At 45.6% G+C, this 27,004-nt stretch overlaps 1 protein-coding gene across 2 annotated transcripts in view; it reads left to right on the forward strand.

Moving 5' to 3' along the window:
• Nucleotides 1-929: 929 nt before the first annotated feature.
• The window catches only part of dcbld2 (discoidin, CUB and LCCL domain containing 2), a 30,281-nt gene continuing 4,206 nt past the window's right edge, over nucleotides 930-27,004 (forward strand). The window contains exons 1-10 of one of the 2 annotated variants that reach the window (XM_029251377.1): nucleotides 930-1,173; nucleotides 5,766-5,990; nucleotides 7,419-7,556; nucleotides 15,459-15,510; nucleotides 15,803-15,875; nucleotides 19,710-19,843; nucleotides 21,859-21,899; nucleotides 22,087-22,302; nucleotides 22,713-22,837; nucleotides 26,437-26,584. In XM_029251377.1, coding sequence (XP_029107210.1) covers nucleotides 1,059-1,173; nucleotides 5,766-5,990; nucleotides 7,419-7,556; nucleotides 15,459-15,510; nucleotides 15,803-15,875; nucleotides 19,710-19,843; nucleotides 21,859-21,899; nucleotides 22,087-22,302; nucleotides 22,713-22,837; nucleotides 26,437-26,584 — 1,267 coding nt within the window. In that variant the 5' untranslated portion in view covers nucleotides 930-1,058. Of the gene's footprint in view, nucleotides 1,174-5,765; nucleotides 5,991-7,418; nucleotides 7,557-15,458; nucleotides 15,511-15,802; nucleotides 15,876-19,709; nucleotides 19,844-21,858; nucleotides 21,900-22,086; nucleotides 22,303-22,712; nucleotides 22,838-26,436; nucleotides 26,585-27,004 lie in introns of those variants that run through there. The other variant, XM_029251380.1, reaches the window with a different exon arrangement.

The following is a 27,004-nucleotide window of genomic DNA, read 5'->3' on the forward strand; positions in this document are numbered from 1 at the left end:
GCCTTGGTGTGTTTCATCCACATGAGTCATAATAAGGTACCATGACATGCATTATTTTTTAAAAATCTTTAAAAAAATCAAAAATATAAATGATAATATAATTTAATATGAATCATATAAAATATTGATATATTTCTAATTAAATAATATAATGACATCAACGAACAACAAAAATAATAGTAATGATAACAATAAGAACTATTATTATTATTATTATTATTATTATTTATTAATGTGGTTTTGTTAAGAGCACAGCCCTGTCTTAGGGGACATAACTGTCCATAATCATGTACATTATTCTGCCTTATAATATGAGCCACACATTAAAGGGATCGTTGACACGTGCTGCTCATTCAAATATATCATCTGTTCATTCAAATAATTCCCGCTCATTTCAAATGTAGTTTTTCTAATAATTATTTACACTTATTCGTCGGTTTGGATAAAAAAGCGTCTGCTAAATGAATAAATGTAAACTTATTGATACTATTTATCCCTTTCTTGAAGTGTCATGTCATGATTTGTACTAGGCTACACGAAGTCGAAGATACCTAGAAATTCAGGCACTTAGATTCAATTATTTACTCGTTAATCGTGCCATGCATGCATGGACACTTTTTTTTTTTTTTTACTCCCGCGCAGGGTAAATTACTTCTTAACTAAGAGGGATTGGAACCTGGGTCCTTCGTCCAAATTTGGGAGGGGCGCTAGCCAGTGAGTTACGATGCGAAGGAGCACTTTTTCAAGCAAGGCTCTGCGGGGGGCGACGCCGCGATTCGTCCGACTTCCCCCGGTGAGAAGGACACCTGTGCGGCGCGGGCTGCCGGGAGGGGCTGCTCGAGCATTCCGCGGGGGAATCCCGTTGCATTGTGGGAGGAGCGGAAGTCCAGGAAGTGGCTCCGCCGCGCTCCGGAGGCGCCGTACGTGCCGCGAGGGGAGCCGCTCGGAGCGCTGTCGCGTGCGCTCCTGGTCGCGCGCCCGTACGGACTGCGAGTGCGTGCCGCGGAGCCGCGCAGACAGAAGCGGCGCTTCATTATGCGTTCGGGGCGCGGGCTGCCATGGCGGGCGCGTTCGCGATGGTGAGCGCCGCCGGACGCGGCGGCGCTCGGCTTCTCCTCAGCGCCACACTCGTGGTCGCAGCGTTCGGCGCGAGAGCGGTGCGAGCGCAGAAAGGTTGGTGTGGACTCGGGTTCGACCGCGCCGGGCGCCCGGGACCGCAGTGCAGGAAGACAGACACAGGAACGCGGTTGTTGTAGCGCAGCAGCAGCAGCAGAAACAAACAGTGTAGAACAAATGTGTAGAAACATCGCAAATGCTGTGTGTGTGGTAACTTGCTGTTAAATGAGCAACAGTTAGTTATTATTATATCATCATCATCATCATCATTATTATTATTATTATTATTATTATTATTATTATTATTTTTTATTATCATGCAGCAACTGTGTTATTGCGATACTGTTCTGCAACACAGAGTGTAATGACATGATTTGTGGGTGTATATAATGTATATAATTGGACAACATGATTGCAGCTGTAACAATCATGCGGTGGTAACGCGGTGTACAAGTAGTGCAGTAACGTTATACTAGTACCAACTGAATGTGGTAACACTGTGTGGTAACGCTTTTTAGAACGTGGTGCAGCAACACTTACAGTGTGGTAACATGATTAGTAAGTGTAGCAGTACTAGAGTAACATTATTATAAAACAGAGTGGTGGTAAGGTAATAATCATATAATGTAGTAACAGTGTAGTAGTGAATAATGCAGCAACATGTTGTAAAGTAACAACATTGCAGTAAGAGTGTAGTAACGCTGTAGCGATATTGTAGTGCTGTGTTTACTTACATGTTCACAGTGCAGGTGACCACGGTTGGAACGCTCGCGTCGCTGCGGGGTTTCTCACCGAGAAAGTGAGAGGAGACGCGTGTACGTGTGGGGAGACTGAGTGCATACGATACAGGTGGTTTGGGAAGGGCTCGCCCCACACGCACGCAGAGCTCTCAAAGGGCAAAGAGCAGCTCCTTGTTACTGACATCATTGCTGTTTTTCGTGTCACGATGACAACTTTTGAAACGTTGAAAGATTAACCGTAACGTTTGACCTGAACGGATGATACGAAAATGTAAACTCAAATGTTACTCGTGGTATGAATGAAAAACGTGTCCTGTGCCGACTGTAAATAATAACAGTAATATTTCTGTGGGTGAGTGTGTCCAAGTGGTCGTCATGTAAGAGCAACGCTCTGTGTGTGTGCGTGGACAGACAGACAGCTGGTAGTATGTTGCTTTGGGATCCAAAGGTCGCAGGTTCGAATCCCACCTTCTTCTCTGGCACCCTTGAGCAAGGTACTTACCCATTTACACAGCCGGGTAATTTTAGGGTAAGTGTCGGTAGATTAACATTGTAACTCCTTTTGGAGAAAAGCATCAGGTGAATTCTTGTTTGTGTGAGAGAGGGAGAGATTTACACACTTTTCTCCAAACTGACTGTTAAACCACTTACCGTTTTTTTTCCCCCCTCATTTTGAACGTTCAGTATTCAGTAAATGTATTGGAAAATATTTCTGGAGATTTGCGACAATTTGAGAAAACTCGCAGATGAACCGTGTAGCCTAAAAATATTGAGACAATTAAGAAAAAGTTTGGTATATCATAAATGCATGAAATATATGTAGATACTAGTCTATTTTACCATTTACTACATAAAATATACGCGTAATACGTATAACATCTACAGTGTTTTGTATCATATAGGACAATATTGATGTAGGTATTGACAGACGATAAATCGACAGACGGACTATCGATAAATACAGTAGAGTACTGTAAATGTATTTCCCTTATGATTTTAATATTTTCTTCTTTCTAGACTACTTTATTGGAATAGTACAGCATATAATACATATGACATCCAAAATATGTGTTGACTGTTATCGGTAAGGCTTCCGGTCAACAGTAGGCTATTAGTAAAGTTAACTTTTGACTCCCCAAAAACTTATGCGCGGATTTTTGACTGCGCAGGGGGTCGGCAAGGGTCTGCTGTATTTGGTGACACGTTCCTCATCTATCATTAGATGCAGCATCAGTGTCAATTGAGGTTCTCCTCTCACCAACATTTAATGACCACTTTCACTGTTGTCCAGCGGTTGGTCCAGATGTCCTCTGTCCCATCCAGTATTTTGACAGTATTTGTGGTTATTACACTATTACTCCTGGTGCTGCAGTGTTGAAGACTGTCCTCTAGCCTCCTGTTTCAGATCCACTCCTGCTGTCTTACTACCGATCAAGGTTACTCTGGACTGACGCAGCAAGAACGTGTCGTGAAATGGGTCAATAATTGTAAAGTTTATTATCTAACGAGGTAAGTCACCACAGATAAGCGGAGGTTAATAGTGGCGGTGTCGTTTCGGCTGTTTGTGACTCAAAAATCATTCTGAAAGATGTTTGGATTAAGGTGGGTTCTAGTGCAGGGGACTTTTTTGTCTCGGGGTTATTCTCTCGCCAAGGCTGTGACTGTGCAAATTGCAGTCGTCTGAAACCTAAATGCTTCTGAAAGCATGACGTCTGTTGTCTGAACTGCCATCCGTCCCCTGGACTACAGGGAAATAAACCAGCGCTCCATCGCCCGCGCTCTCACCGTCTTTGAAAACAGTGGAAAGAATCTAATGCGCTTATATTTTAAATGAAGACGGCGCGGACGGACGAGTCATTCGTTATTTGGAGACACTTAAGTGTCCGTGAAGATTGCAGTTATGGCAACGCTATTTATGACAACAGCAGTACTGGAAGATGATGGTAGGACCTCTGTTTAGTCACTGTTGCCCATTCAAGACACTGTGGTGTACCATAAAATTTAAAAAAAGAAAAAAAAAAAAACTTTGATAGAATTAAACAAAGGAAGGAGACAAAGTTCCACTGTGTAAGAAGAGGCTCTTGTTAAATGTCTGATTTAATTTATTTATTTATTTTTTTTTTTTTTTTGTTCCATTCTCACACCATAGAAATGCCTGTTTTCCCAGGGAGTGTGAGCGCGGGAGTGTTTTTGGGAGGCGTCACTCCTGCTTTGTTGAAAACAGCTGTGTCCGTAGCGTTTGCCCTCGGATTGGGTTACGCGCAGAAACTTTCCCAGCGCGTGGAGCTCCCACCCAAAAAGCCTAAATCTGCTGAGATGACCGGTGGGCCGTGGAAACACGGGGGATGGGGTGGATCGGGGTGGATCGGGGGGGGGGCTCGGTCCCTGCTGGCCTGAGCAGAGGCCAGAAAACACGCAGCTGTGGCCTGAAATCTATCGCACGAAGACAGCAGCGTGTGCTCCGGTGTGGTGGTACGATATTGACTCCTGTGTCGCACGTTGCCCCGTTGCGAGGGCTCTAAAGTCCTTGTCCGGCTCACTGGTGGGGACTCGAAGTTATTAGGAGGACTTGTTTTCCTGAACGCGCCAGGTCTACAGGGATGAGTTGGTTAAAGTGTTGTGAGAGCTGGGCGGAGGTCCTTTGTAAGGCAGGGATGTTGGGGGATGACAGCAAATTTTTCCAAATCCTGTCAGTGCTCTCTTGTCTCTACTTGCTAATTGATGGCACTCGTACTCTCTGTCTCATGACTGAAAAAATACTGACGTATTCATTTAGCTGATGCTTTTCTCCCAAGCGACCTACAATGTTAAGGTTACGGTTATTACAAGCTACAGCCAGAGGTTGAGGTTGAACCTGCAACCTTTGGATCCAAAGGCAGTAGCTCTAACCACTACGCTACCAGCTGTCCGTGCTTATTTTGCTTGCCTTCCCTGTTAGGTCCTCCTCGTTCAGTTTTGTTTGAAATGAATTTCCAGATGTCATTCCGTGACCGTTTTGCAGATGAACACGTTAGCGCGAAAAGAAATATAATCTTTGGTGCCATAACTGTTGTTGTGACAGCAGTTTTAAAAAAAAAAAAAAAAAAAAACTTGTTGGACTTGTGTTTAGTTCTGCACAAGAAGTAATTGTAACTGACAGAGTCCTTTGTATTTTAGATTCTCAGGTGATTTGTAGGTTAGGGCTCTGTGCTTCTCGGGCTTTTTCGCTCAGGCGTAGTGTAGCTCTGATTTTAGTGGGTGACTTAACTGCTTCTATCATGGGGGGAAGCTCTGCCTCCTAGTAGGGTTTTTAAACATTTAAGGGTGTCTGTGGAGTCGGATGTATAGGGTGCTGGGTGGCTTTACCACCATCCATGCGGAGTGAGGCTAAGTATTTCATTTTCAGTTCGTTTGCTTAGTTAGCTAAGCGCAGTTGTCAACACCTTTGAGAGAATTGCTCCCAGGGCAAGGACAATGGGCCTAAGGATGTGGTCTCTTATGGGCCCTGTGAGACATCTAATGGACTTCTGAATGCTCCTCCTTACAGCACTTTGTGCCTCCAGGTTGAGGCCTGCAAAAAAATGTGCTGGCCAGACGCATGGAGTCATCAGTTAACCCCACAGCTGTGCCCAGATGGAATGAGCTGGGCGTTGGGGGATGTGCTGCTTGTTTACAGGGGGCAACAGCAGCTGCAGAAGACCTTCTCGGTGGCCTTACCTGCACCTGCTGCTTGCACTGTGACTCCTCTTGAAACCGTTGGTGCTCCCTTAGTTTTTAACTCCCTCTCTCTGCTCATTTTTGTTGCATTCCGTTTCTGCAGCAGAAGCCCCAGTTCGTTCACTTAGGAGACTTAAGTTGAAGGGCTGGCCGGTGAGATGTGGACACATCAGGTGTAGCGTTGTAACCTTTGACTTTCTTTTGCGGCCTCAGGAGACGCCTGCGGGAATACAGTTCTGGGGCCCCATAGCGGCACACTCTCCTCCATACGCTACCCGCAGACGTACCCCAATCACACGGTGTGTGAGTGGGAGGTGCGTGTGGCCCCTGGCCAGAAGCTCCAGTTCAAGTTTGGCGACGTTGACATTGAGGATTCAAACTGCCACTTCAGCTACCTGCGACTCTACAATGGCATTGGCCCCGGGAGGACGGAGATAGGTGAGTACCTCACAGACAAACCGCTTTGTACACCCTCGGCCTGTCCGATATGTATTTTAGGTACATCCGTGTAAAGACACACATAAAAAGGGAAGTTCACCTTTTTACATCTGGACAATTACCGTCTAATGAATGGCGATACAAGTTTGGACTTATTTACAGCCTTTCGCTCCAGATTGGTCAAAGGTTGGTGGGAGAGCAGAGAAAGCAGTATAAAGACATGACTCCCATTAAAGTTCAAAATAGTAATGAGCACTTCAACCCATTTGGTTATGGGGACCCACCCCTGCAGTCAGACATTGGCAGGGGAGGTCACTGGAATAAGCTTGGTAACTGCTTGTCCCTTATCCTGTCTGGACATGAGGTGCGGTGGGGGGGGCATGTGCAATGCCCCTTGGGCGGCAGCCAGAGATGGGCTAAATATGCACAGCTCGGACTGATACCTTGGACACGGGCTTTTGGGACGTGTGATGTCACCACACTGGTGGGAAAGGAGCTGGAGCTGGTGAGAAAGGTGAAAAGAACAGTATAGACTAGATATGACAGATCTTATAAGCACTCACGATTGGTTGTGGAATCAGACTTCTTTATTGGCGGTGGACTTCTTAGCTGCTCAGAGGTCCCATGCGGTTACGGTTATGCTTCCTAGCCTACGGCTGCATGTTGCACAGCTGGACTTTGTCCCGTTGTCTGAGCCTCCAGGTTTCATCTGAAGAAGTGTGACGGTTGTGCGTGTTCGTGAATCAACAGTTAAGCGGAGTCTCCGGGTTTTCGAGAAACAGTCGACGGGACGGTAGAGGAGAGGTCCGCTTACCGTCGGCGGAATCCTGTTGAGAAATTTCAATGCACGCTTGGGTAATGACGGAGAAATGTGGGGTGGGTGGGTGTTTTTTGGAAGAACTGCCCAGCTGATCTGAACAGAGGTGGTGAGCTGTTGGAGTTCTGTGGTTATTGTTATCGTGGATTAACCTTAACAACCACTAAGTCTGAGCTAAAAGTAGATTCCAGTGTACCTCAATAGAGAGTCAAAGGTCTGCGATCGGCCGTAGGTGTCGTCCAACCTGGCGCCATATGTTCTGGACATGTGAGGGAGGAGGGCTGGATCAGGTGGCTGGGGAGACCGCTGTGCTTGAAGCGCCTCGACGAGGCATTTACTTCCTTTTCCGAAAGCACTTCTCTCGCATTCCGGTAAAGTAAGGTACATGAGGTCAAGTGGACCCTGCTCTGTTGGAAGCTACTGCTGCAAGGAGTTGTGGTTGGAAGGTGGGTGGTGCATATTTGCATGTTTTGGCAGTTGAGCAAGAGCCAATGATAATATATATATGTGTGTGTGTGTGTGTGTGTGTGTGTGTGTGTGTGTGTGTGTGTGTGTGTGTGTGTGTGTGTGTGTGTGGATTAAGCAGCTCTCTCTTCTCTGCCGCCACCCAGTGAAGTACTGTGGACTGGGCCTGCAGGTTCCTGACGTGATCCAGTCCAGCGGCAACGAAGTCACGGTGCAGTTCATGAGCGGGACTCACCAGTCTGGACGAGGGTTCCTGCTGTCCTACTCAACAACAGGGCACCCAGGTAAAATACCGCAGCGTTCCCGGTTTCCACACTGCATCTCCTGCACCGTTCTGCGGGTGGGGTTCCTATTGTAGTCCAGCAGCGTCTGCCTTCGGTTGTTTCATCTCCAAGCCTGCGCGCCAAAATCGATAGGAAGCAACGTGAACTGTGTTATGAGAGAAGACTCAGATGCGAGTTATTGACATAATTAATAATAACCTCGGCACATGAAAACGATCCTCTGCTGTAAGAGCTTGAGTTTGAGCCTTGCATTTAACAACATTTTCCCTCTTCTGTTATCCTTGCATCCTTCTCAGTTCGTGGCAACGTCTGAACTGATTTTCTTTGAAATACTCGCTGTCTGTGATTGGAACGAATTTGTCTTTTGCCCTAAATGCATAAAAAGCAGCAACCAGGACAATCAGACACAAATGTGATTTAAGCTCAGCAACGCCATTGCTCCTGCATTTCAGAAGAAGGCTTAGGGAAGAAGTCCAGAATTGGATTAAATGATAAAAGGATAAATGAAAGTGGCCCAGTGGTGGGCAAAAATACCATTGTACTGAATAATGAAAAAGGAATACATTTTTGATTTTAGCTGATGCTATTCTGCAAAAAGACTTAAATGTAAAGCTACCTATGTTTTTCTTTTTTCCTTTTTTTCCCCATTTATACAGCTTGGTAATTTTATTAGAGCAATTTAGTGTAAGTACCTTTCTCAAGGGGCACTGGGGAAGTGTGCTGCGGGAGGTTGGAGGGAGGCAGTATTTTTGCAAACGGGGCCCACTCTTTGTCCCGTGTGGCCCACCCCCAACACACGCATGTGCTCATCCATCAGCCTTTATCTGTCTCCACGTTAGTGCTCACGAGCAGCGTGTAGCCAGTCTGCGTGCCTGGCCCGGCCAGGGTATTGGCTAACTTTTGCGTCTGACTGCAGTGAGAACAAACCAAAGGGTGTCACAATGACATAATGGTTGGGGGTTGGTGGGCGGAGCCAACCATGTGGGTAAAGACTCAACGCCGTGTGTTTCACGCACAACATGTTGAACAGGGGTTTGTGTCCAAGTTGAAGGCCTCAGGGGAAATAGGATTGATGTTCTTCACGGATTTGTACCCCCCCCCCCCAGCCTACCCTTCTTCCTCCTTTCGTTTATCATCTTCTGAGGTTCTTTTCAAAAGGGAGTGTATTTTATGTTCTGTGGACCCAGTGGTCATTGTTCTTTGTAGAGGAGGTGTTGGGGCCTGTTTTGGATTTTTGAAGTCTCCTTATCAGGTGGCAAGAGGCTCGGAAGGGATGCAACACCCCACCCCGCGCCATTTGGCTCCGAGGGTAGTTTGTGGCCAGGGAGGGGGAGGACTGCTTAGTTCTGAAGCCAGCAATAAGTGTTTATGGTGGAGCTGGGTGGAAGTGAGTCCTCAGCTGTAGTCTGGATCCTCCTCTGTGGAGTCCCTGGGGCAGAAGCTAAGGGCAGCGGGTGCGTCTCTGTTAATGCGTTAATTGGCTGAGATGTGGGGGGGGCGGGGAAACCATTGGCCACAAGGGACCGTTTCGGAAACATACGTGGCCAACTAGATTTACATGAACCGAATTATTGTGTTATAAATACTTGCAGAAATACTCTTGCATCATAAGAATATCGAACTCTGTATTTGGTTTTCTCCTTAAAAAGCCTTCGTTTTAATAAAACAGATTTAATGGAAAAAAAAGCTTGTGTAGATACACACACACACACACACACACACACACACACAGAGTACTGTGCAAAATTCTTAGGCACTTAGATGTTTCACAGAAAAATTTTTTGGACAGTTATTTAATGTCTTCTGCATTAGTGTCAATGGGAAAGAGCATATTTTAAATTTTTCAAGCATTCCTTTTGCAAAAAGTTACAGTATTACAGTACGCGTTTTGTCTGTCATTAAAGAAAGGAAGTAAATGCACACACACTGTCTGAAACCGCTTATCCCAAGCGGAGTCATGGTGAACTGGAGCCTAACCCGGCAACACAGGGCGCAAGGCTGGAGGGGGAGGGGACACGCCCAGGGCGGGATGCCAGTCCATCGCAAGGCACCCCAAGCAGGCCTGGAACCCCAGACCCGCCAGAGAGCGGGACCCGGCCAAACTTGCTGTGCCACCGCTCAGGACAAGCGATTGTTGACGATGGATGTTACTAAGCTTTGTAGGAAGTTGAGTAATTAAGAGCATTATTTTTGGAAGTATTCTTACTTTACAGCTTTTTTCCCAACCAAGTGCCTAAAACTTTTGCACAGTAGTGTGTGTGTGTGTGTGTGTGTGTGTGTGTGTGTGTGTGTGTGTGTGTGTGAATATATATTTTTGGCATGGACATTTCTGTGGTTGACTGGCTACAGAAACGGTGAAGAAAGAAAAATTTGGGGTCCACCCCTGGTTTAGAGACACACACACACGATTTTTAACACAAAGCTTTATTGACCTGTGGTTCAGTAATCATGTTTGTATCAAAGTCCTCCGTCTTTGTGGGAGCAAACAGTAGCATGTCCCACAAAGACGGAGGACTTGGACACAAACATGATTGGAGAAAAGCGTCTGGCAAATACATAAACTTGAACATAAGTACAGTCATTTTCTTATAACCTGAAGGCTTCCGATTCGAATCCCCATCCAACAGCAGTGCGCTTTACCATGGTGCTTACCCTGAATTGACAAGGTATGGATTGCTAGGGGCAGCTGATAACGTAGTGGTTGGAGCCATTGACTCAAAGGTTGCAGGTTTGAATCCCACCTCTAGCTATGGTACCTGAGGAAGGACTTACCTTAAAATTGCTCCAGTAAAATTACCCAGCTGTATAAGTGGGGGGGAAAAAACAATTGTAAGTAGATGAGATTAATATTGTCAGTCGCTTTTGTAAGCATCAGCTAAATGAGTAAGTGTAAGAAAAGGTAAATTGTAAAATTATCTTAACACCATTATTTCCTTGAATGAAGGTGTCAGTATGATAATGAATAATAAATACACTTAAGTTGAAACTTTGGTTATTGGTAGTGCTGAATGCGGGTATGACTTTTTAAAATTTTGTGGGAAGGTAGTGTTTGGTAGGAGCGGAAATCTCACTGCCTGGGGTTAAGGCGAGTCCATACTGTGGCAGCGCGCTGCGGGAGGTCGGAGGGAGGCAGTATTTTTGCAAACGGAGCCCAGGCTTCGTCCCGTGCGGCCGTGTGTATCCAAATGTACATGTAGTACCCTTGATCAAGGTACTTGTCCCCTTGATGTATAAAATGGGTAAATCAGGGTAAGTAGCTGAACACTTTCAGTAGATATTAGTAACAAGGTGCCACGGAAAGGAGGCAGAACCAAGAGAATTCCAAGAGATTCCTGCGCTGCCGCACAGAATTAGAGGAACAAATGCCGACTTTTCTGGCATCACGCTCAGGACTTTGACATTTGGGCTGTGTCCTGCTCAATGAGCGACGCAGACGGTGATGTCATTCCGGGAAGCTCGACCCCAGAGGTGACGCTCCCTCTTGCCTGTTGTGAAAAGCATTCCGTGCCAGGGTGGGGGGGGCTGAAGGAGGGGAACGGTGTTTGTTTCTCCCTTTCTGTAGATGAAAGAAAGCCCTTCGGAACACTTTGGGTCTTCGTTAGGTGTGACGGTTGGGTGCGTTATTCGCACGGTGCTGTAGGACTACTACGTGGACGGTTGGCCCAAAGGGCCGCTCCCAGATGGGGGCTCCAAGAACGTTTCTCGGCCGAGGGGTTTGGGGCAGCGCTGTTTTATGGCGGAGAGCTGATGATCCACTGCTGTGCTGGGCCAGGTTTACCAACCTCGAGCAGCTTCTAAAGCAGTGTGTAAACAGAGAGGCCTGCTAATTGGAACCAGCCCGTTGTTCGTCACAGGCCTGCGCTCTTATAGGGGCCCCGAAGGGCAGTGGGCGGCACGGTGGTTAAGGAGCCACATATTTGGCCAAATGACTCTAGTTTCAGATCCCAGGAAGGCAACGGCTGCTGTGCCCATGAAGGAGTTAATGGATTTTGTTTAATATCAAGGTGCGTGAATATAAGAGCAATGGATAAATGTGTCTGCTAAGCAGTGCAACGCGAGAATGATATTTAGCGTGCACACACACCTTCTCTCACTCATTGCCGTGCCTATTGAATAGATTCTTAAAGTGTGTGTTGTAATGCTGAAATCACATGGCTCTATAGGGTTAGTGCAGAACGTCTGAACACCGCATTGTTCCGGGCCGCTGTTTGCACGGTCGCTAGAATGTGATGACCAGCACGATACAGCGCGCACGCAGATTGCAGACCCGTACGGATCCTTTTTCAAAGGGATTCATGGTTTCAGACTCCAGGTGCTTCTCATTTTGGAGTTTAACTATTTATTTATTGTGGGGACAGCTGGTAGCGTAGTGGTTAGAGCTGCTGCCTTTAGACGCAAAGATTGCAGGTTCAATTCCCACCTCCTGCTCTAGTGCCCTTGAGCAAGGTACTTACCCTAAATTGTGCCAGTAAAATTACCCCACTGCATAAATGGGTAAATAATTTCAAGCAGATTAACGCTGTAAGCGTCAGCTAAATGAATAAATGTATTTATTTAAATTGCTAAGAGAATTGGGTTGGATAATATAGAGGTGTTATCGGTATGCTTTATGAATACATGCAGGTACAGTAATACAGCTCATAGGCAAAGGGTTAGGGTTCTTAGGAAAGGTGGATTCTCCTGTCTAGGAAGACCCAAAAAAGCGACATTCTCTTCAGAGTTCACTCACATTGTCCCACAGCTCTAGCTAGTATTGACTTTTCTTTCCACCCTTGAGTCAGCCACGCGCTTGTGAGAAACCTGAATAGGAGTAATGTGCCCCGAGAACGGAAACTAAGCTTTTTATTAAAGACCTAGAGTAATTCAACGATTGTCACTCCAGTCAACTTGTATCCTATCACGTTCCCAGAATAAACGTGTCCAAGTGGCTGGAGGAGCCGTACGTTCGAAGGGCAGCCGAGATGTCCCCAGAAATATATTCTGAGCGTGGGGAAAGAGCTTGGAGTCCAAAGGATAGTTCTGCGTATGTAAATGTAGCTACTTTTATCGTTAAAGGAAGTAAGTCTTTTAAAGGAGTTTGGTCGAATGGGGGGGGGGGTTAGTGTAAACAAGGTGAAAGTTGGATTTGTAACTGTAGTCTGCTGTCGATTTGTGCTCGTGGATCTCTGCCAGGGTCGTGCTGGCTGTCCAAGTCCTCCAACGCCTTACGTGGAATCCTGCTGGATATCTGTATCCTCGGGGCACAGGCACGGCGGGCTCCGCGCTATCGAGGAAAGGTGTCTGTGATGAAGCAGACAGCTCTGAGGTCCCAGGGCGAGAGGAGAGGCGTTTTCCGAAAGCGGCGCTGTCCCGAATTCCGCTCCGAACAGCCAAGTCTGTCTGCGCGGCCCTCGGTAGGTTTCCACACGTTAACCTCTGAGAGGATCTCGGTCGTATTAAAGGTTTCTCGTGAAAGTCCGTCGGGGCGATGGCATTACGGCAGTACCAGGAAGAAATGCACAGCACCTCGTCTTCCGTGGAACCGTAATGGATTGTGGAGGAAATGAATAATGCATGTCGCCCCCCCCCCCCCACCCAAAACAGCTCTTTATCCCCAGGAGTCTATGGGGGGAGGGGATGCCACATCAACCTTAACGGGATGGGGATGACGCCGCCGTAAAGCCCTCGCCATCTTTCACATCGAAAGCTTTTATCCCGGGCTTTGTTACGGGAGCTATCGTGTTACGGGCCCCTCCCGGAGATAGCGGGAGATAAGCTTGTGCGCTCGATCAAAGAGGGTTCCGGAGAATAAACGAGTTGAACGGCACCGTGGGAACGGCTTGCGATTCTCCCAGAGAGCTCCAGGTAAAACATTATCCTGCCACACAGATAGATGAGCATTTTGGGAGTTGATGAACTAAATATAGGAAAAGAGGTCACGGTGACCTTGGACCCTGTTCCGAACCCCCCCCCCCCTCCCCGAACGTGTCGGAATTCCCCGCAGCGTCTGTCAAATAGTGATTTTCTTATCAATGCTTGTTTACCCTTCCTGTTACTGAACCAAAGTACGGTTTGGAGTCATAGTCGCGAGTTCCTCCTTACTACGGTTTTTAATAATACATGTGTATTTACATGTATTCATTTAGCAGACACTTTTCTCCAAAGCGACGTATATCTCGGAGGAAATACTGTGTTCATTACATTAGCAGAAAAAGAGATGCAAACGTGTGATTCTTAAGCGCAGTTAGTTACTTTCCACCGTATGAACCAATATTCGTCGCACGAGTAGCTGCATAAAACTATCAGAATATCCACAAGTAGTGGCAGTGTATCATTATTACCTGCAGAAAAATCCTCGTTGCACAGTAACAGATTTTTTTGTGTGTGTGTTTTCCATGTAATTTTGTTATATTAAGGATACTTTCGACATTAGTTTGTACTATATATCAGTTTTTAGAAAAATATTCTTGAAATTATCAAATTTTGGCACTGGGTTCCAAGCACAGAATTTTAAGTACTTTTTAGAATATGATGCTTTCTGCAGTTTTCTGGTGCCTTCTAGAATCTTCCAATGCCTGCTGTGTTTCAGTGTTTTTCTAGAGCGTTCCGGTGCAGAATATCTATGCAATTTTTTTGTTAATAAATGGCATTTAAAATCTCTCAATATATTGTTTCCTATATGTGTGAGTGAAAATTCTCAAATTTTTTTTAAAAATTTAACAAAATAGAGAAAGGCTATTCTGGCTGAAATTGGCACTCTAGAAGAACTATGGGTATTTTTGTAATCAGTAAACTTCAACTAATCATAATGCAAAAATTGACATAACTAAGAACACCATTCTTTTTATGTGCTCCTTTTTCCAGTTTACCTTTTTACTGGGTGAAATCTGTGTATGAAAAGTAACCCTGAACACGCACGTTACGTCTACGGGCGAAAACACGGTCGCGCTGTGGAGGAAAGGCTCACATGAGCCGTGACCTGTGGACAGTAACGTGCGAGGTTCGCGACGTTGTCATGGTAACGTACCATTTCCCGGATGCTCATTGATGTGGCAGCTATGACTAAGGTGGCGAGGCAGCTGACCACGGCGCTGCGTTTCCACAGAATTCCTATGGCTTTATCAGCCGCGGTCAAATGGTCAGCTTTGAATGAGATTTGGTTTTTCTTCATGGAAAAATGCTGCAGTGTTCCCAGGAAGAAGGCTTTGGAGCCTCCTCCCAAATAGGCCCTACCACCATCCACATTCCAGAGCAGGGTTGGTTGTAGAGGACAGTGCTTCGTGGGGGGGAAGTCAACAGCAGCCGCTGTGATATGAGCAGAAACGCCTCGCATGACCAGATGACCTGTTCCTCTTGTTGGCTCACACCCAGTGGAAACATCCTCACGCTCACTTCTTGCTAGGAAGTAAGGTAATTCCTTACCAGGAATCATTTACCCAACAGTACAGTAGATCAGTGTAACATACACACTTACATTGTTATAGATGTAGTACAACTTGGAGTAAACAAAAGTGAATTTCACCACCTGACAGGGAGGTATGCTTCCAGAGATGTAATTTTCCGAATAAACTCACTTAGTCCAGCGCCACTGTCTCTGCCAGCATATCATTACATGATTTGATGCATATAGAGTTGATGGGGAGTAATTTTTTCAAGCACATAATGAAGTGAAAGATGCCGGCAGATGAGGGAATGTGAAATTGGCATGTTTTGAAACCCTTCCGAATTTGGTCACCTGGGACTGTGGGAGGAAACCAGAGCACCCAGAGGAAACCCACATGAACGTGAAAATACACCGACTCTATGGGGTCGAACTTTGTCTAGCTGCGTGGCCTAGGTAGTGTGAGGCCCCAGTGCTAACTGCTGTGCCACTGGCTTTAGTTGTTTTTGAAGCACTTTTACCAGTGTTTTCCCCCCTTCCAGATTTGATCACTTGCCTGGACAAAGGAATCCACTTCATGGACGCCGAATTCAGGTAAGAGGGTTAGTTTGATGCATTCTTCCAGTAAGCGTGACCATGAGTATGTGAACTCGGATATATAATACCAGTTAAAAAAATTAATCCACCTGGGCAACACCTGTAGTGGGGGGTGGGAAAGTTTCCAGCATGTGTACTCAAAACTTTTCACTGGTACCGAATGAAGGAAGGTTTTCTGCCTTTGGGTTGTAGTTGAGCCTTGTGGGATTCCGTCATTTCCGACCTCAACCGTGAAGCATTGTTTCCTCTTTGGCTCTAATAGTTGCTTTAATTACCTTTTGGTTTACAGTAAATACTGTCCCGCTGGCTGCTTGATGGTCTCGGGGGAGGTTTCCGGGACAATCCCACACGGGTACAGAGATGTGAGTATGACTCTCACCCCTGACTTCCAGAAACATGATTACGAGAAGTGGCAGAGTAATTGATGTGCCCCTGGGTGACAGATGGGCCGTCAGTGGGATCGTCATTCTCTTCTCCACACGGCCCCCCCTCCCTCCCTGAGCCATCTTCTCACCAGGGGGCTAAAACACCCCCAACACTTCCCCATCCCCCATGGAATGTCTACCACATGAAGCAAATATACCTCCCTCCCCCCCTCTTTACACCTACCATGTGCTGGGAAAGGAGTTTCTTACAGTGCCCTGGCCTTCACCAGTTAAACTGATCTCGGATCAGTTCCCCAATCCCCAGTGCGAACTTTAAAGCGTTGGCAAATTTAACACCTTTGCAACTTTTATGTAACGCAAATATGGTTTCTTTCATCAGAGCAAGTGCAATTAATGATCACCAGCTTAACGCAATTTTACATTATAAACGTTTTGTGCATTTTTTTTTTTTTTTGTGTGTCCTGTCATATCTGGGCAACCACAGGAAATGAGTGAGTGAAATGATAGTGTTGAATATCAAGTTCGGGAGTGATGGCGTATTCTGTAAATGCCGTTTACAGACCTTAAATTTCAAAAACAAGTGTAGCACTTGTTACACCCCTCACCCAACTTCATTCCTAGTTATCACATCAACTGATAACACAATGTAACTACATTTTTCAAAGTTCTTAGTTATGTCAATTTTTGCATTACGATTAAAGTTTACTGATCACGGAAATACCACTAGTTCTTCTAGAGTGTCAGTTTTTTGTCACAGAATCTTGCAGCCGTTGGAAGATTGTAGATGTACGTACTATGAGATGTACGTCGCTTCGGAGAAAATCGTCTGCTAAATGGATAAATGTAGATGTTTTAAGCACAAAAACATTGTAGAACGCATCAGATAATAAAAGGTACTAGAATTGTCGGTGCTTGAAACCCATTTCTGGAGTCACAGATGTGCCACGTTTGCTTTCCTTCCTCCTGGTTTGTGGTTTGTCCAAGTTTTCCAGTGTGGTTGGTACATGGTATTGACACTGGAATGAGTGTAGCTGATGTCATCATGCTCCTGTCTGTTCATCGTTGGGGTTGAGGTCACCGGTGGGATGTTTGATGGCGGCCACATGCTTGGCTAGTGAGTCACGGATGGTTTGCTTCTGGGGGTAGGATGCTGATTGACCCAAGGTCTCCGTGGGAGAGGTGAGGTCAAGATTGTGAAGGACTCTCTGCAAAACTAGTTCCGCTGACTTGGCGTCATTGTGTTCATGTCGCTTTTATGAATTTGCTGGACTGAACCACTGTAAAATTCCAAGAATAAAGGCTTGCTCTCCATTCTTGTCACATTGGGAGGCATGGAGAGAGGAAGCAAAAGTGGTTAAGGGCACAGATTTGTAACTGGAAGGTTGTTGGTTCAAATCAAAGTAAGGCTCCTGTACTGTTGAGGAAGGCAATTGCAGCCCAGTAAACAGAAGTGCCAAAGAAATTTGTATGAAAATATTAATACTTGCCTGTCATAGCATGCAGTGCTGAAGGACTTTTGGTGAAGGTACTTAGCATGACAGTAAAAATTACCCACCTCTATAAATGGGTGAATCAGCGTAAGTAGCTTAATCTTGTAAGAAAAGTGTCGGCTAAATGGATAAATATAAAAGTAAAAGTTTCGAACGTAGCGAAGTCTGCCTTGAGCCTGAGCCATGGAGTCGCAATGCGGCAGCGGTCCAGCAGCTACGCCCAGCTCAGCCGGAGGGGTTGTGTTGGGAAATAGCAAGAGTCTCGCATGTGTGTGGGAGTCACGGGGCTGGATCTGCGAGCGAGAGCCACGTGAGTTGACCTGTGAGGTGTTCCTGATATTATTGCTGCAGCGCAGGAGGTAGAAATCCTGCGCTTAGAGTCCTGGACCGGCAGTGGTCTCTATGGTCCAGAGATTGTAGTACTGAGGCCCCCCTTGGATGGACGCCTCCTTTCTTCCTCCCTGATTCAGCACCACCCTCTCATTTGCACTTTGGTTCCCTTTTTACAACCAACATTTGTCCTCCCTGGCTCAGGGATGTCATAAAAACAGTTGAGGTTTGCCAGGGTTGTGCAACTTGTGGCAGTACTGAAGGGCCTGTTTGTGTTGGTCTGTGAGTGCCGTGGTATAGAACCCGCAGGAAGTGATTAGTGCCCACAGTTGCTGTGGGTCCTGGGATTCCTCTGGACCGGTGCAGTCAGTCTTGGTTGTGGGACGTTAACTACAGTAATGCCTTCTGTTAGAACCCCTTGGAAGGCAAGGTGGGGCTGGGGGTTGGGGTATTTTCCCAGCCTTCCACTAATCCCTTTATGACAGGGGTTTTCAACTTGTGGGGTGTGCCTCCCTGGGGGGCATACATTTGGGATATAGGGGAGGTTTCAGGTGCCTCCAAGAAAATGTATCGCAGTTTGGATTACTTTGGGGGGGAATTGGAGATGTAAACATAGTTCACTTTCTGATTTATGAGTTTCGTATTTGTCACCCTGCTCACTGGGGTCTTCCTGCCTACTCCCAGTGGGTGAAGTCACTCGGGTCCCACGCTCTTCGTACCTAAGGAAATTTTCACTGTTTGATTTCTTGGGTGGTGTGTGATGAGGAATTCTTGAGGGGAACCGCTGTTGACTTAATGTGGCTGCAAAGAGCTTCTGTCGTTGTTGTCGTCGCCGTCATCGCCACAACAAAGACAAGAGCATGACTTGGCCCCAAGTCATCTGCTCTGGGGGAGGGATCCAAGTGGACAAACAGCTTGACTGCAGAGAGACAGTAGCAGATAGGACAGCCTGTAGGTAAGACTGTATGTAAGACTGGTACCTCTTGTTACATTCCAGTTACGACCTTTTGAAGATAAAAATATTTCCCATTTTATTTATTTTAATAGCATTTTTATCACTGTTCTGTTTTGTAAATAAAATAAATTTTTCTGCCTGCTGCAAAGCGACAATGGCCTGCATTTCCACCTGCTGCCATTAGTTGGCAGCAAAATGCTCTCAGAATAAAAAAGTTCCAAGTGCAGAATCATCTTCATCACTCACACTTCAGTGTTTACACTGTTTACCTTTCCTGTCTAGTGCTCCTGAATTCAGTGATCGAGAACAAAATGAGGAATGCTGCACATGAATCTGTCAAGTGTTCACTGAATAGGGGACTGGAGAGATTGTATTTTTATTTTCAGTCATTTGTAAATTAGTTTTAATTTTTGTGTGCTCAAAGTTAATAAAAACATGAATAGCCTTACAAAGTATTTTCAAAAATTTTCTGCTTACTACATTCAAGACATTTATGGTAACTTACATAATGAAAGAGGTGTCCCTTGTTTTATTTAAGATTTTACTGATTGAGTAGATGATAAAGGGGCCCGTCGAACATACAGCAAATTTACGATGAATCTGTTAACACCATTGAATATTAGTAAAATTAGCATAAAGAAATAAAATAAGTGTTGCACTGTGATGTTGTGCCCTTTGTTGCACCCTTTTTGTGAGAGATGCTACAAACATGGCAGCACTGCAGTGGAAAAGTGTGTTAGATTATTTATATGAAGTTATTTATTATGGCTTTTTGTGAGGTTTTTACAAAACCTAACCAGTTATGAAGCGCACACACGTATTATTGCGGCAATGGCGAGTTTTGAGTTGCGAACAAATTCACGTTTGCATTTTGTTTGTAAGTTGGGGGCCCAGTGTCTTGTGGTTTGAGAGTGAGGTGCAACAATTTCTGCCTCCACACGCAAGCGTTTCTTACATTAGTTCATCCGAGATGTCTTTCCTCCTCACTCCCCACACGTTCTCACCCTGATCCCTGCATCTTCCACCCTTCTCTAGTCGTCCTCTGTGTGCCTGGCGGGCATCCACGCAGGGGTGGTGTCCAACGCGTTGGGCGGCCAGATCAGCGTTGTCACCAGCAAAGGCATCCCGCGATATGAGGGTACGCTGGCCAACAACGTCACCTCTACCTTGTGAGTGCTCTTCCCTTGTAGCTCGACGAGCACCGCCTTCATTTGTAGCGTCAGCCTGTCCTGTAATAGTTCAGCCCCACCATAACCTGTAAAAGTTCTCAAGTTCAGAACAAAACTGTATTTCATACAAAGGCATATGTCTTTAATGGTCCACACATTCTGCTGCTGCTTTATTTTACCTTGCGTTTTTTTTTTTGTTTTAAAATTAGTGTAACTTTACAACATGAAGATATACCTTTATAGTAACCAGGTGAAAAGATAAATGTGTATTTCTTCTAATATGCTGCTGTATACATCTTTCAGCATCTGTACTGTTTGAGACATAAGTTTAGCTAATGCCTTGGTCTAAGGTGATTTACATTGTTAGATAAGTTTACAGTGATTTAGCCTTTGATACAGCAGGGTTTTCTTACCATATTGATTCAGGGTAAGAAGCTTAATGAGTGGTACTACAGGAAGGGTGGGATATGCATATGCACTAATAACCTTCAGACTGGAAGGTGACAGCTATAAAAGTACCTTCATATACACACACACATTTTCTGAACCGCTTATCCCATTCATATACTCCTGGAAAAAAGGCTTGCATATGTTTCTAGAAGTTATGGAAAATTGTGTCATAATAGTGTCATAAGCAGAATGTGCTCTATAAGGTACATTATAACTCAGTGCTGTAGCATGTACAGTTTGGGAGAGTCACAGAAATATAGAGGTGGTTCCTGATTTCCGATGGCGTTACGTTCCGCAAAACCCGTCATAAGTTGAAAATGCATTTAATGCACCTAATACACACCTCTGCATGAACTTATAATGGATTGCTGCCGCTGGCCAGCATCGTGAGAGAGTATCACACCGCATATCACTTGCCTGGGGGTGGGGGGGGATTCCAAGTACGGTTTCTACTGAATTTATATCGCCAGCTCACCATCGTAAAGTTGAAAAAATCGTAAGTCAAACCGTTGTAAATCGGGGACCGTCTGTGTGTCCTCCCTGTATTGGATAACATGTTTACCCCCTTTAAAGTCTCAAAAAATTTTATGCACACACAGAGACGTGCTCAACAGTGGGCAAAAATTTACTATATTATTGATGTGTATTGGCACAGTATATCGCTCTGCTATAACTAACTTTTTTTCCTTTTAATTATTTTATTATTTTATAATATTTTTTTTCTTATATTTATTTACTCTGGGTAAGGATCAAATGGCTTTTCTCCTCCCATGAGCAGTCAGCCATTTACTGCAGCGTGGCACTTCCAGCCCTTCCCCACACAGCCTGATGTTTGCTAGTTCTTCAGCAGCAGCCCTAGACTTTTTTCATAGACACAGTGGCTGGCGATGGGCAGTAGATAAACACACAGACGTACGAGATGTTCCAGCAGGCGCTGAGTCATGTTTTCGGTATCAGCGCTTCCGACCGTAGGGCCTGTGTACGGGAACGCGCAATGCTGTCCAAGGCCGCCTGTGCCAGGTCACTCTGGAGTAACTACCCTACAAGGAAGAAAATGTTCACCACGCGTGTTGGGGTGCAGTATGCGGCAGGTGGACTGTTAGACATTGCAGACGATGGGAGTAGTGGTTACAGCTGCTGTCTTTGGACCCGAAAGTCACAGGTTCGAATCTCACCTACTGCTTTAGTATCCTTGAGAAAGGAACCTGCCCTAAATTGCTCCAGTAAAATTACCCAGCTGTATAAAAGGGTGAAAATCTACTGACAGTTAAACATTGTAAGTCACTTTGGAGAAAAATGTCAGATGAATGAATAAATGTAATATTGCACAAATTATCTTGGGAAAAATTGCATGAGCAGTAAATGTTCAAATTTTGAAATGAATCTATTTTTACTTAGATGTAGTCTGAATCATACTAGGTTATAACTTTTGAACCAGTGCAGAAGTTGCTTAAAGAATGTCACTTTGTGTCTACATCAAAAACGTCTGTTCCTCACAATGGCTTCCTGTGTGTGTGTGTGTGTGTGTGTGTGTGTGTGTGTGTATTTGCTGCCCTTTTCTGCAGCGGTCCTCTGTCCAACAGCCTCTTCACCTTCAAAACCAGCGGTGAGTTTTAACATGTGCCAGATTTCATTTTCGCCGCCGCACCGGTGAGGTGATACCCTCCCCTCTATTTTCGCATGCCGTATATGAGAAGTTTCCCTCCGTTTTTCTGTGTTTCTCGGTCATGATGCACTGATGATGGGCGTTGAATCTGCGCGTGAACCTCCCGCTTCTGATCTCCGCTCTCCAGGCTGCTACGGGACGCTGGGCATGGAGTCGAGCGTGGTTCGTGGCTTCCAGATCTCCTCCTCCTCCGTGTGGGAGTGGAGCGACGAAAATGGCCAGACGCACGTGTGGGCGCCGTCGGGAGCTCGGCTGAAGCATTCCGGCCTTCCCTGGGCCGCCGCCGACAACGACCAGCACCAGTGGCTCCAAGTGGACCTGAAGAAGAAGAAGAGGATCACAGGTGGGGGTGGGGCGACGCAGCAGTTCCGCAGAGCTGTTGCGTAGAGCACGGTAAAGAGCGGTAAAGAAAGGCAGGATCGAAAACATTTCTTTCCGTGGGCAGGCTTGGCCTGGAACCCAAAATTGCTTGGCGGACAGTGGCACAGCTTTAGTGACGTGCATCGCCCTTCCCGTTTATCAGTCTCTCTCCCGTACAGCCTGTGCATCATCAGCACTGTGTAAACGTGCCTATTCCCCTATACCGAGACCCAGTGTGTGATACGCTCCGCCTTTCTACACCCCCTGGTGTCGGTAGTATGTCAGACAGCAGCACCAGCAGCCACTGGTGGTTTTACACTGAGGTCCAGACCAGAATGCTGTACGTGATGCAACACCCATGTCTCCACTAACCCCGCCCATCTGCCCTCCCAGGAATCATCACCACGGGCTCCACCCTCCTTGAGTACCAGTTCTTCATCTTGGCCTACCGGGTCCAGTACAGCCAGGACGGCAGGCAGTGGCAGGCCTTCAGGGAGGCCGACAGCGACCAGGACAAGGTGCTGCAATGATGGCGGACAGAAGGCCGAACAGGGATGGGGCATTAGTGCCCTTCTCAGCTGAACACGCTAGCGTTTGTCTGTTCGGCTGACACGGCATTTCGCTCAAGCGAGTGTGACTGCTTACTGTGTTTTTTTTTTTTTTTTTTCTTCTCCCCCCCCATTTATACAGCTGAGTCATTTTCACTAGAGCACTTTATGGTAAGTACCTTGATTAAGGGTACTACAGCAAGATGTGTGATTGGAACCTGGGACCAGAGTTGGCGGTGGCCCTAAGCACTCCGTCACCAGCTTGCCTCACGCTTTAATAATCCACGTTTTCCCTCCTTTAAAAGTGTGGTCGTGTCAGATAATGTGCCACGTCAGTGGTCTGAAATGTCGCTTGTGGGCCATTACCTGGCACGATGACACTTTGATTTGCTTTGTTTTGTTAATATGTGCCTGGAGTGCTGTCATTTATTGTGTGTAAATAGATATCACCCAACAGCTACAGTGGAACCTCGGTTTACGAATTTAATTCGTTCCATGTATTCATTCGTCCTCTGAAATTTTTGTACACCGAAACGAATTTTCCCATAAGAAATAATGTATAATAGAATAATTGGTACTGCGCCCCCGGAAATATTACTAAAAAAATCACTTTCCTAACCAAATCTCACAAAATAACCATAGTTTAACCTACCTAACACAATGTTAAATAATATAAAAGACAAATCAATACAATAGAATAAAATGAACATTTGACTACACTTTGAGGTCGGTGTACAACTGCCTTGCCTTCTCGCAAATGATAGCTTCGGACACGCCATCACCCGCTAACTGCCTCTCGTTTATCCAGGTACGTCCTCGATGGCCTGATACCGTTGCTTTGTTAACACTGTCACTCCTTTGCTTAGGGTATGCGCAATACGTACATACGCTAAAGAAAATCGCAAAGAATTTCTCGAACGCGTGCGTGAGAGCTTCGGATACGAGACGTTCACAACGTGAGGCTACGTATGCAACTGATGCTTGCCGGAAGGTATTCGTTGTCTCCCTACTTGCCCGATGCTTCCCGTCACATACCCACACGTACAGGTTCAAACGGGATGTTCGTGCTCGGAGGCAATCTTTCGAAAACCGAAGAAGTTTACGAATACATTTGTTCATAAACGGAATCATACGTACTGAACGTTCGAATACCGAATTCGACGGCCTTGAGGCTGTTCGTGTGCTCTTCGTATTCCGAGCCACCATTCGTATACAGAAACATTTTTTTTCGTATTTGCACTTTGTACTCCGAATTATTCGTAAAAAGAGACGTTCGCCAACCGAGGTTCCACTGTTACTGTAGAGTAATGATACATTGAATTCCAGACATATTGTTTTCATTCTTGTTTTGTCTTTGGAAGGATGTGAAACAAAAAGATGTGAAGTATATGGTGTTTGTACTGGGGCATCTGGTAGTGTGGTGGTTAGAGCTGCTGCCTTTGGACAGAAAGATCGCAGGTTTGAATCCCACCTTGTACCCTTGGGCAAGGTGCTTACCCTAAAATTGCTCCAGTTACATTACCCAGCTGTATAAATGAATAAATAACTGCAAGTACATTAATGTTGTAAGTAGCACTGGAGAACAGCATCAGATAAATGAGTACATATTAAATATAGCTGTAAAGGTTCACTGGTGTTTTAATCAGAATTTGAAACCCAGAAGAGTTTTTAAAAAAAAGAAAAATCTGTGTGTTGGTCTGGTAAGTGTCTAATGACCTTTAAGCATTAGATAAATATGTTTCCGCTGCATCCCGTGCAGCACAGTGGGCAGTTTTGCTCTGAATATGAAGGTTGTTGGTTCAAATCCCCCTCCTGCTGCAGAATTTTTAAGTGCTTACTCTTTAACTGATACAGTAATAATGCCCTGTCGTGGTAAAGGGTGAAAGATGGAAGTTGCTTTCGATACAAGGACAATCTTACCTTTCCGTTTTCCTAACAGCACAAAGCGGATTCTGGCTGTTTGGAAACCTTTTCCCATCTCCTCATCGTACACTTGGTCCACACTGTGCTGTGGTACAGGAATGTCGGCTGTGCTTCTGCCCGCGGTCACAGCCGGTCGGAGGTGACAGGGCCCGTCATTTGTCAGCAGCGCTTTGGGCTGCACACTTGAAGCCTAAGTTCTGTTTCCTTAGCGTGACTTAAAAACACATCTTGGTAAAACGGGAAAAAGGGAACAGACACACAAATATTTCCTCCCACTTGAAAGGAGAAATGCGAAGTTTCTGACTTAAAAAGGTTTTTCCTGACGGGAGGTGGGGAACAGCTGCAATTTGGAGAACCGTATAAACTTCTCATGAAATATGGAGGTAAATGCAGTTTTGTATGTATCATAGCGCGCACTCACACACACATGTACATACACACACGCGGAGGAATATGACTGTTTTCAAAAGTATTACAAACACTCTGAGTGTGAATGTGTGTGAATGGGAGGGTGGTACCGTGGTGCAGGAGGTAACACTGCCATCTCACAGCACCTGGGCTGTTTGGGCTTGGGTTCGAATGGAGCTCAGTCTGTGTGCAGTTTTAGTGCGCTACCTTTGTTGGTGTGGATTTCCCCAAGGTGCTCTGGTTTCTTTCCACAGTCCATAGGTGATAGTGGTGTGTGTGTGTACATGACATTGTTCTTCTGTGTAGATGTGTGCACTATTGTAGAGAGTCAGTGCCGTGTATTTAGTAAGTCTTCATATATGAAGGAGACGCATAACTACTATAAAGTAATTGTGCATTGCTTTGGACAAAAGCATCTACTAATTGTATCTAAAAACAAGCTAAAACAAAGACAGCTGGACTTGCATGAGTTTCCTTAAAGATATTTGACCACTGATCCAAGTGGCTTCTTCAGTTCTAAATTACTGGTGGGGAGTTAAGGTTTTTAACTTGGAACATCTGTGGGTGGAGCCCACTTAAGACTCGCGTGACTGGGGTCAGTTAACGACCCAACAATCTCCTGCAATTAGAGGATGTGTTCAAATTAATCTGAGTGTTGTCCTGTTGTCCCACAATTAGTAGTACTCTAACAACCCATTAATGACCAGAAACTCCAGACTCAAGGTGTAAATGGGTGTGAAACTTTTTGGGGACAGATGCTAAGACTGTGTTACACGTGGCTGATAAGTTGCGTCTCAGTCCACCTCCCCTGTTCAGAGAGGGGTTTTTCCAACTTTACATAGATGGCTTCCTTCACTCCTTTTTCAAATCATGCATCTTCTCGGGCTAAACTGTGTACATTGTTGTCCTCAAAAGAGTGTCCCTTGTCCTTCAGCTGTAGATGGACTGCTGAGTCCTGACCTGAAGAACTGGCTCCCCTGTGTTGAGCCATGCGTTTATGAAGGGGTTGTTTTATTTCCCCAATATACAAGTCTATGCATTCCTCACTGCACTGCACTGAACTGCATAAACTACATTGCTCTGCTTTTGCCTAGGTGTTTTGTCCTTGGGGTGAACAAGTTTTTGTCTCAGAGTATTGCTAGGCTTGAAGTGCACAGGGATATGGTGTCTACTGATTGAATTCACTTTTTGTGTTCAAGGGCTATGAATCATACATTTATTGGTGCTTTTATCCACAGATTTTCCAAGGAAACACCAATTACCTCCATGAAGTGCGCAATAACTTCATCCCCCCGATGGAGGCGCGGTACGTGCGCGTCAGGCCCACCCAATGGCATCAGCGCATCGCCCTGAAGATGGAGCTGCTGGGCTGTCAGCTGCCGACAGGTATGTTGGACACGGTGGTGAGCGCTGGTTCTGTGGCGCTGACAGCGTTACGCAGCTGGATTTAACATGACAAATTTAGTTGAAATGTCTCCTCCCAGGACCACTCCTGAAAATTAAAAGCTGCTCACCAACTTTTGGTCTCAAATGTTCTGACGTGCTGCAAGGAAGTGTGTGTGTGTGTGTGTGTGTGTGTGTGTGTGTGTGTGTGTGTGTGTGTGTGTGTGTGTGTGCGAGAAAGAGAGATGTCTTAGACTCGGTCCTTGGAAATGTGTTACAACTGAAGGAGCCAACGACGGTCGTGTCCACCTGATGGAACTAAGTAAATTTACACTTTAACAAGACAGATGGTAGCACAGTGGTTAGAGCTGCTACCTGTGGACTCAAGGGTCGCAGGCTTGAATCCCACATCCAGCTGTAGTA

This window comes from Scleropages formosus, chromosome 1 (genome assembly GCF_900964775.1).
Source record: "Scleropages formosus chromosome 1, fSclFor1.1, whole genome shotgun sequence".
Lineage (NCBI taxonomy): Eukaryota > Metazoa > Chordata > Actinopteri > Osteoglossiformes > Osteoglossidae > Scleropages > Scleropages formosus.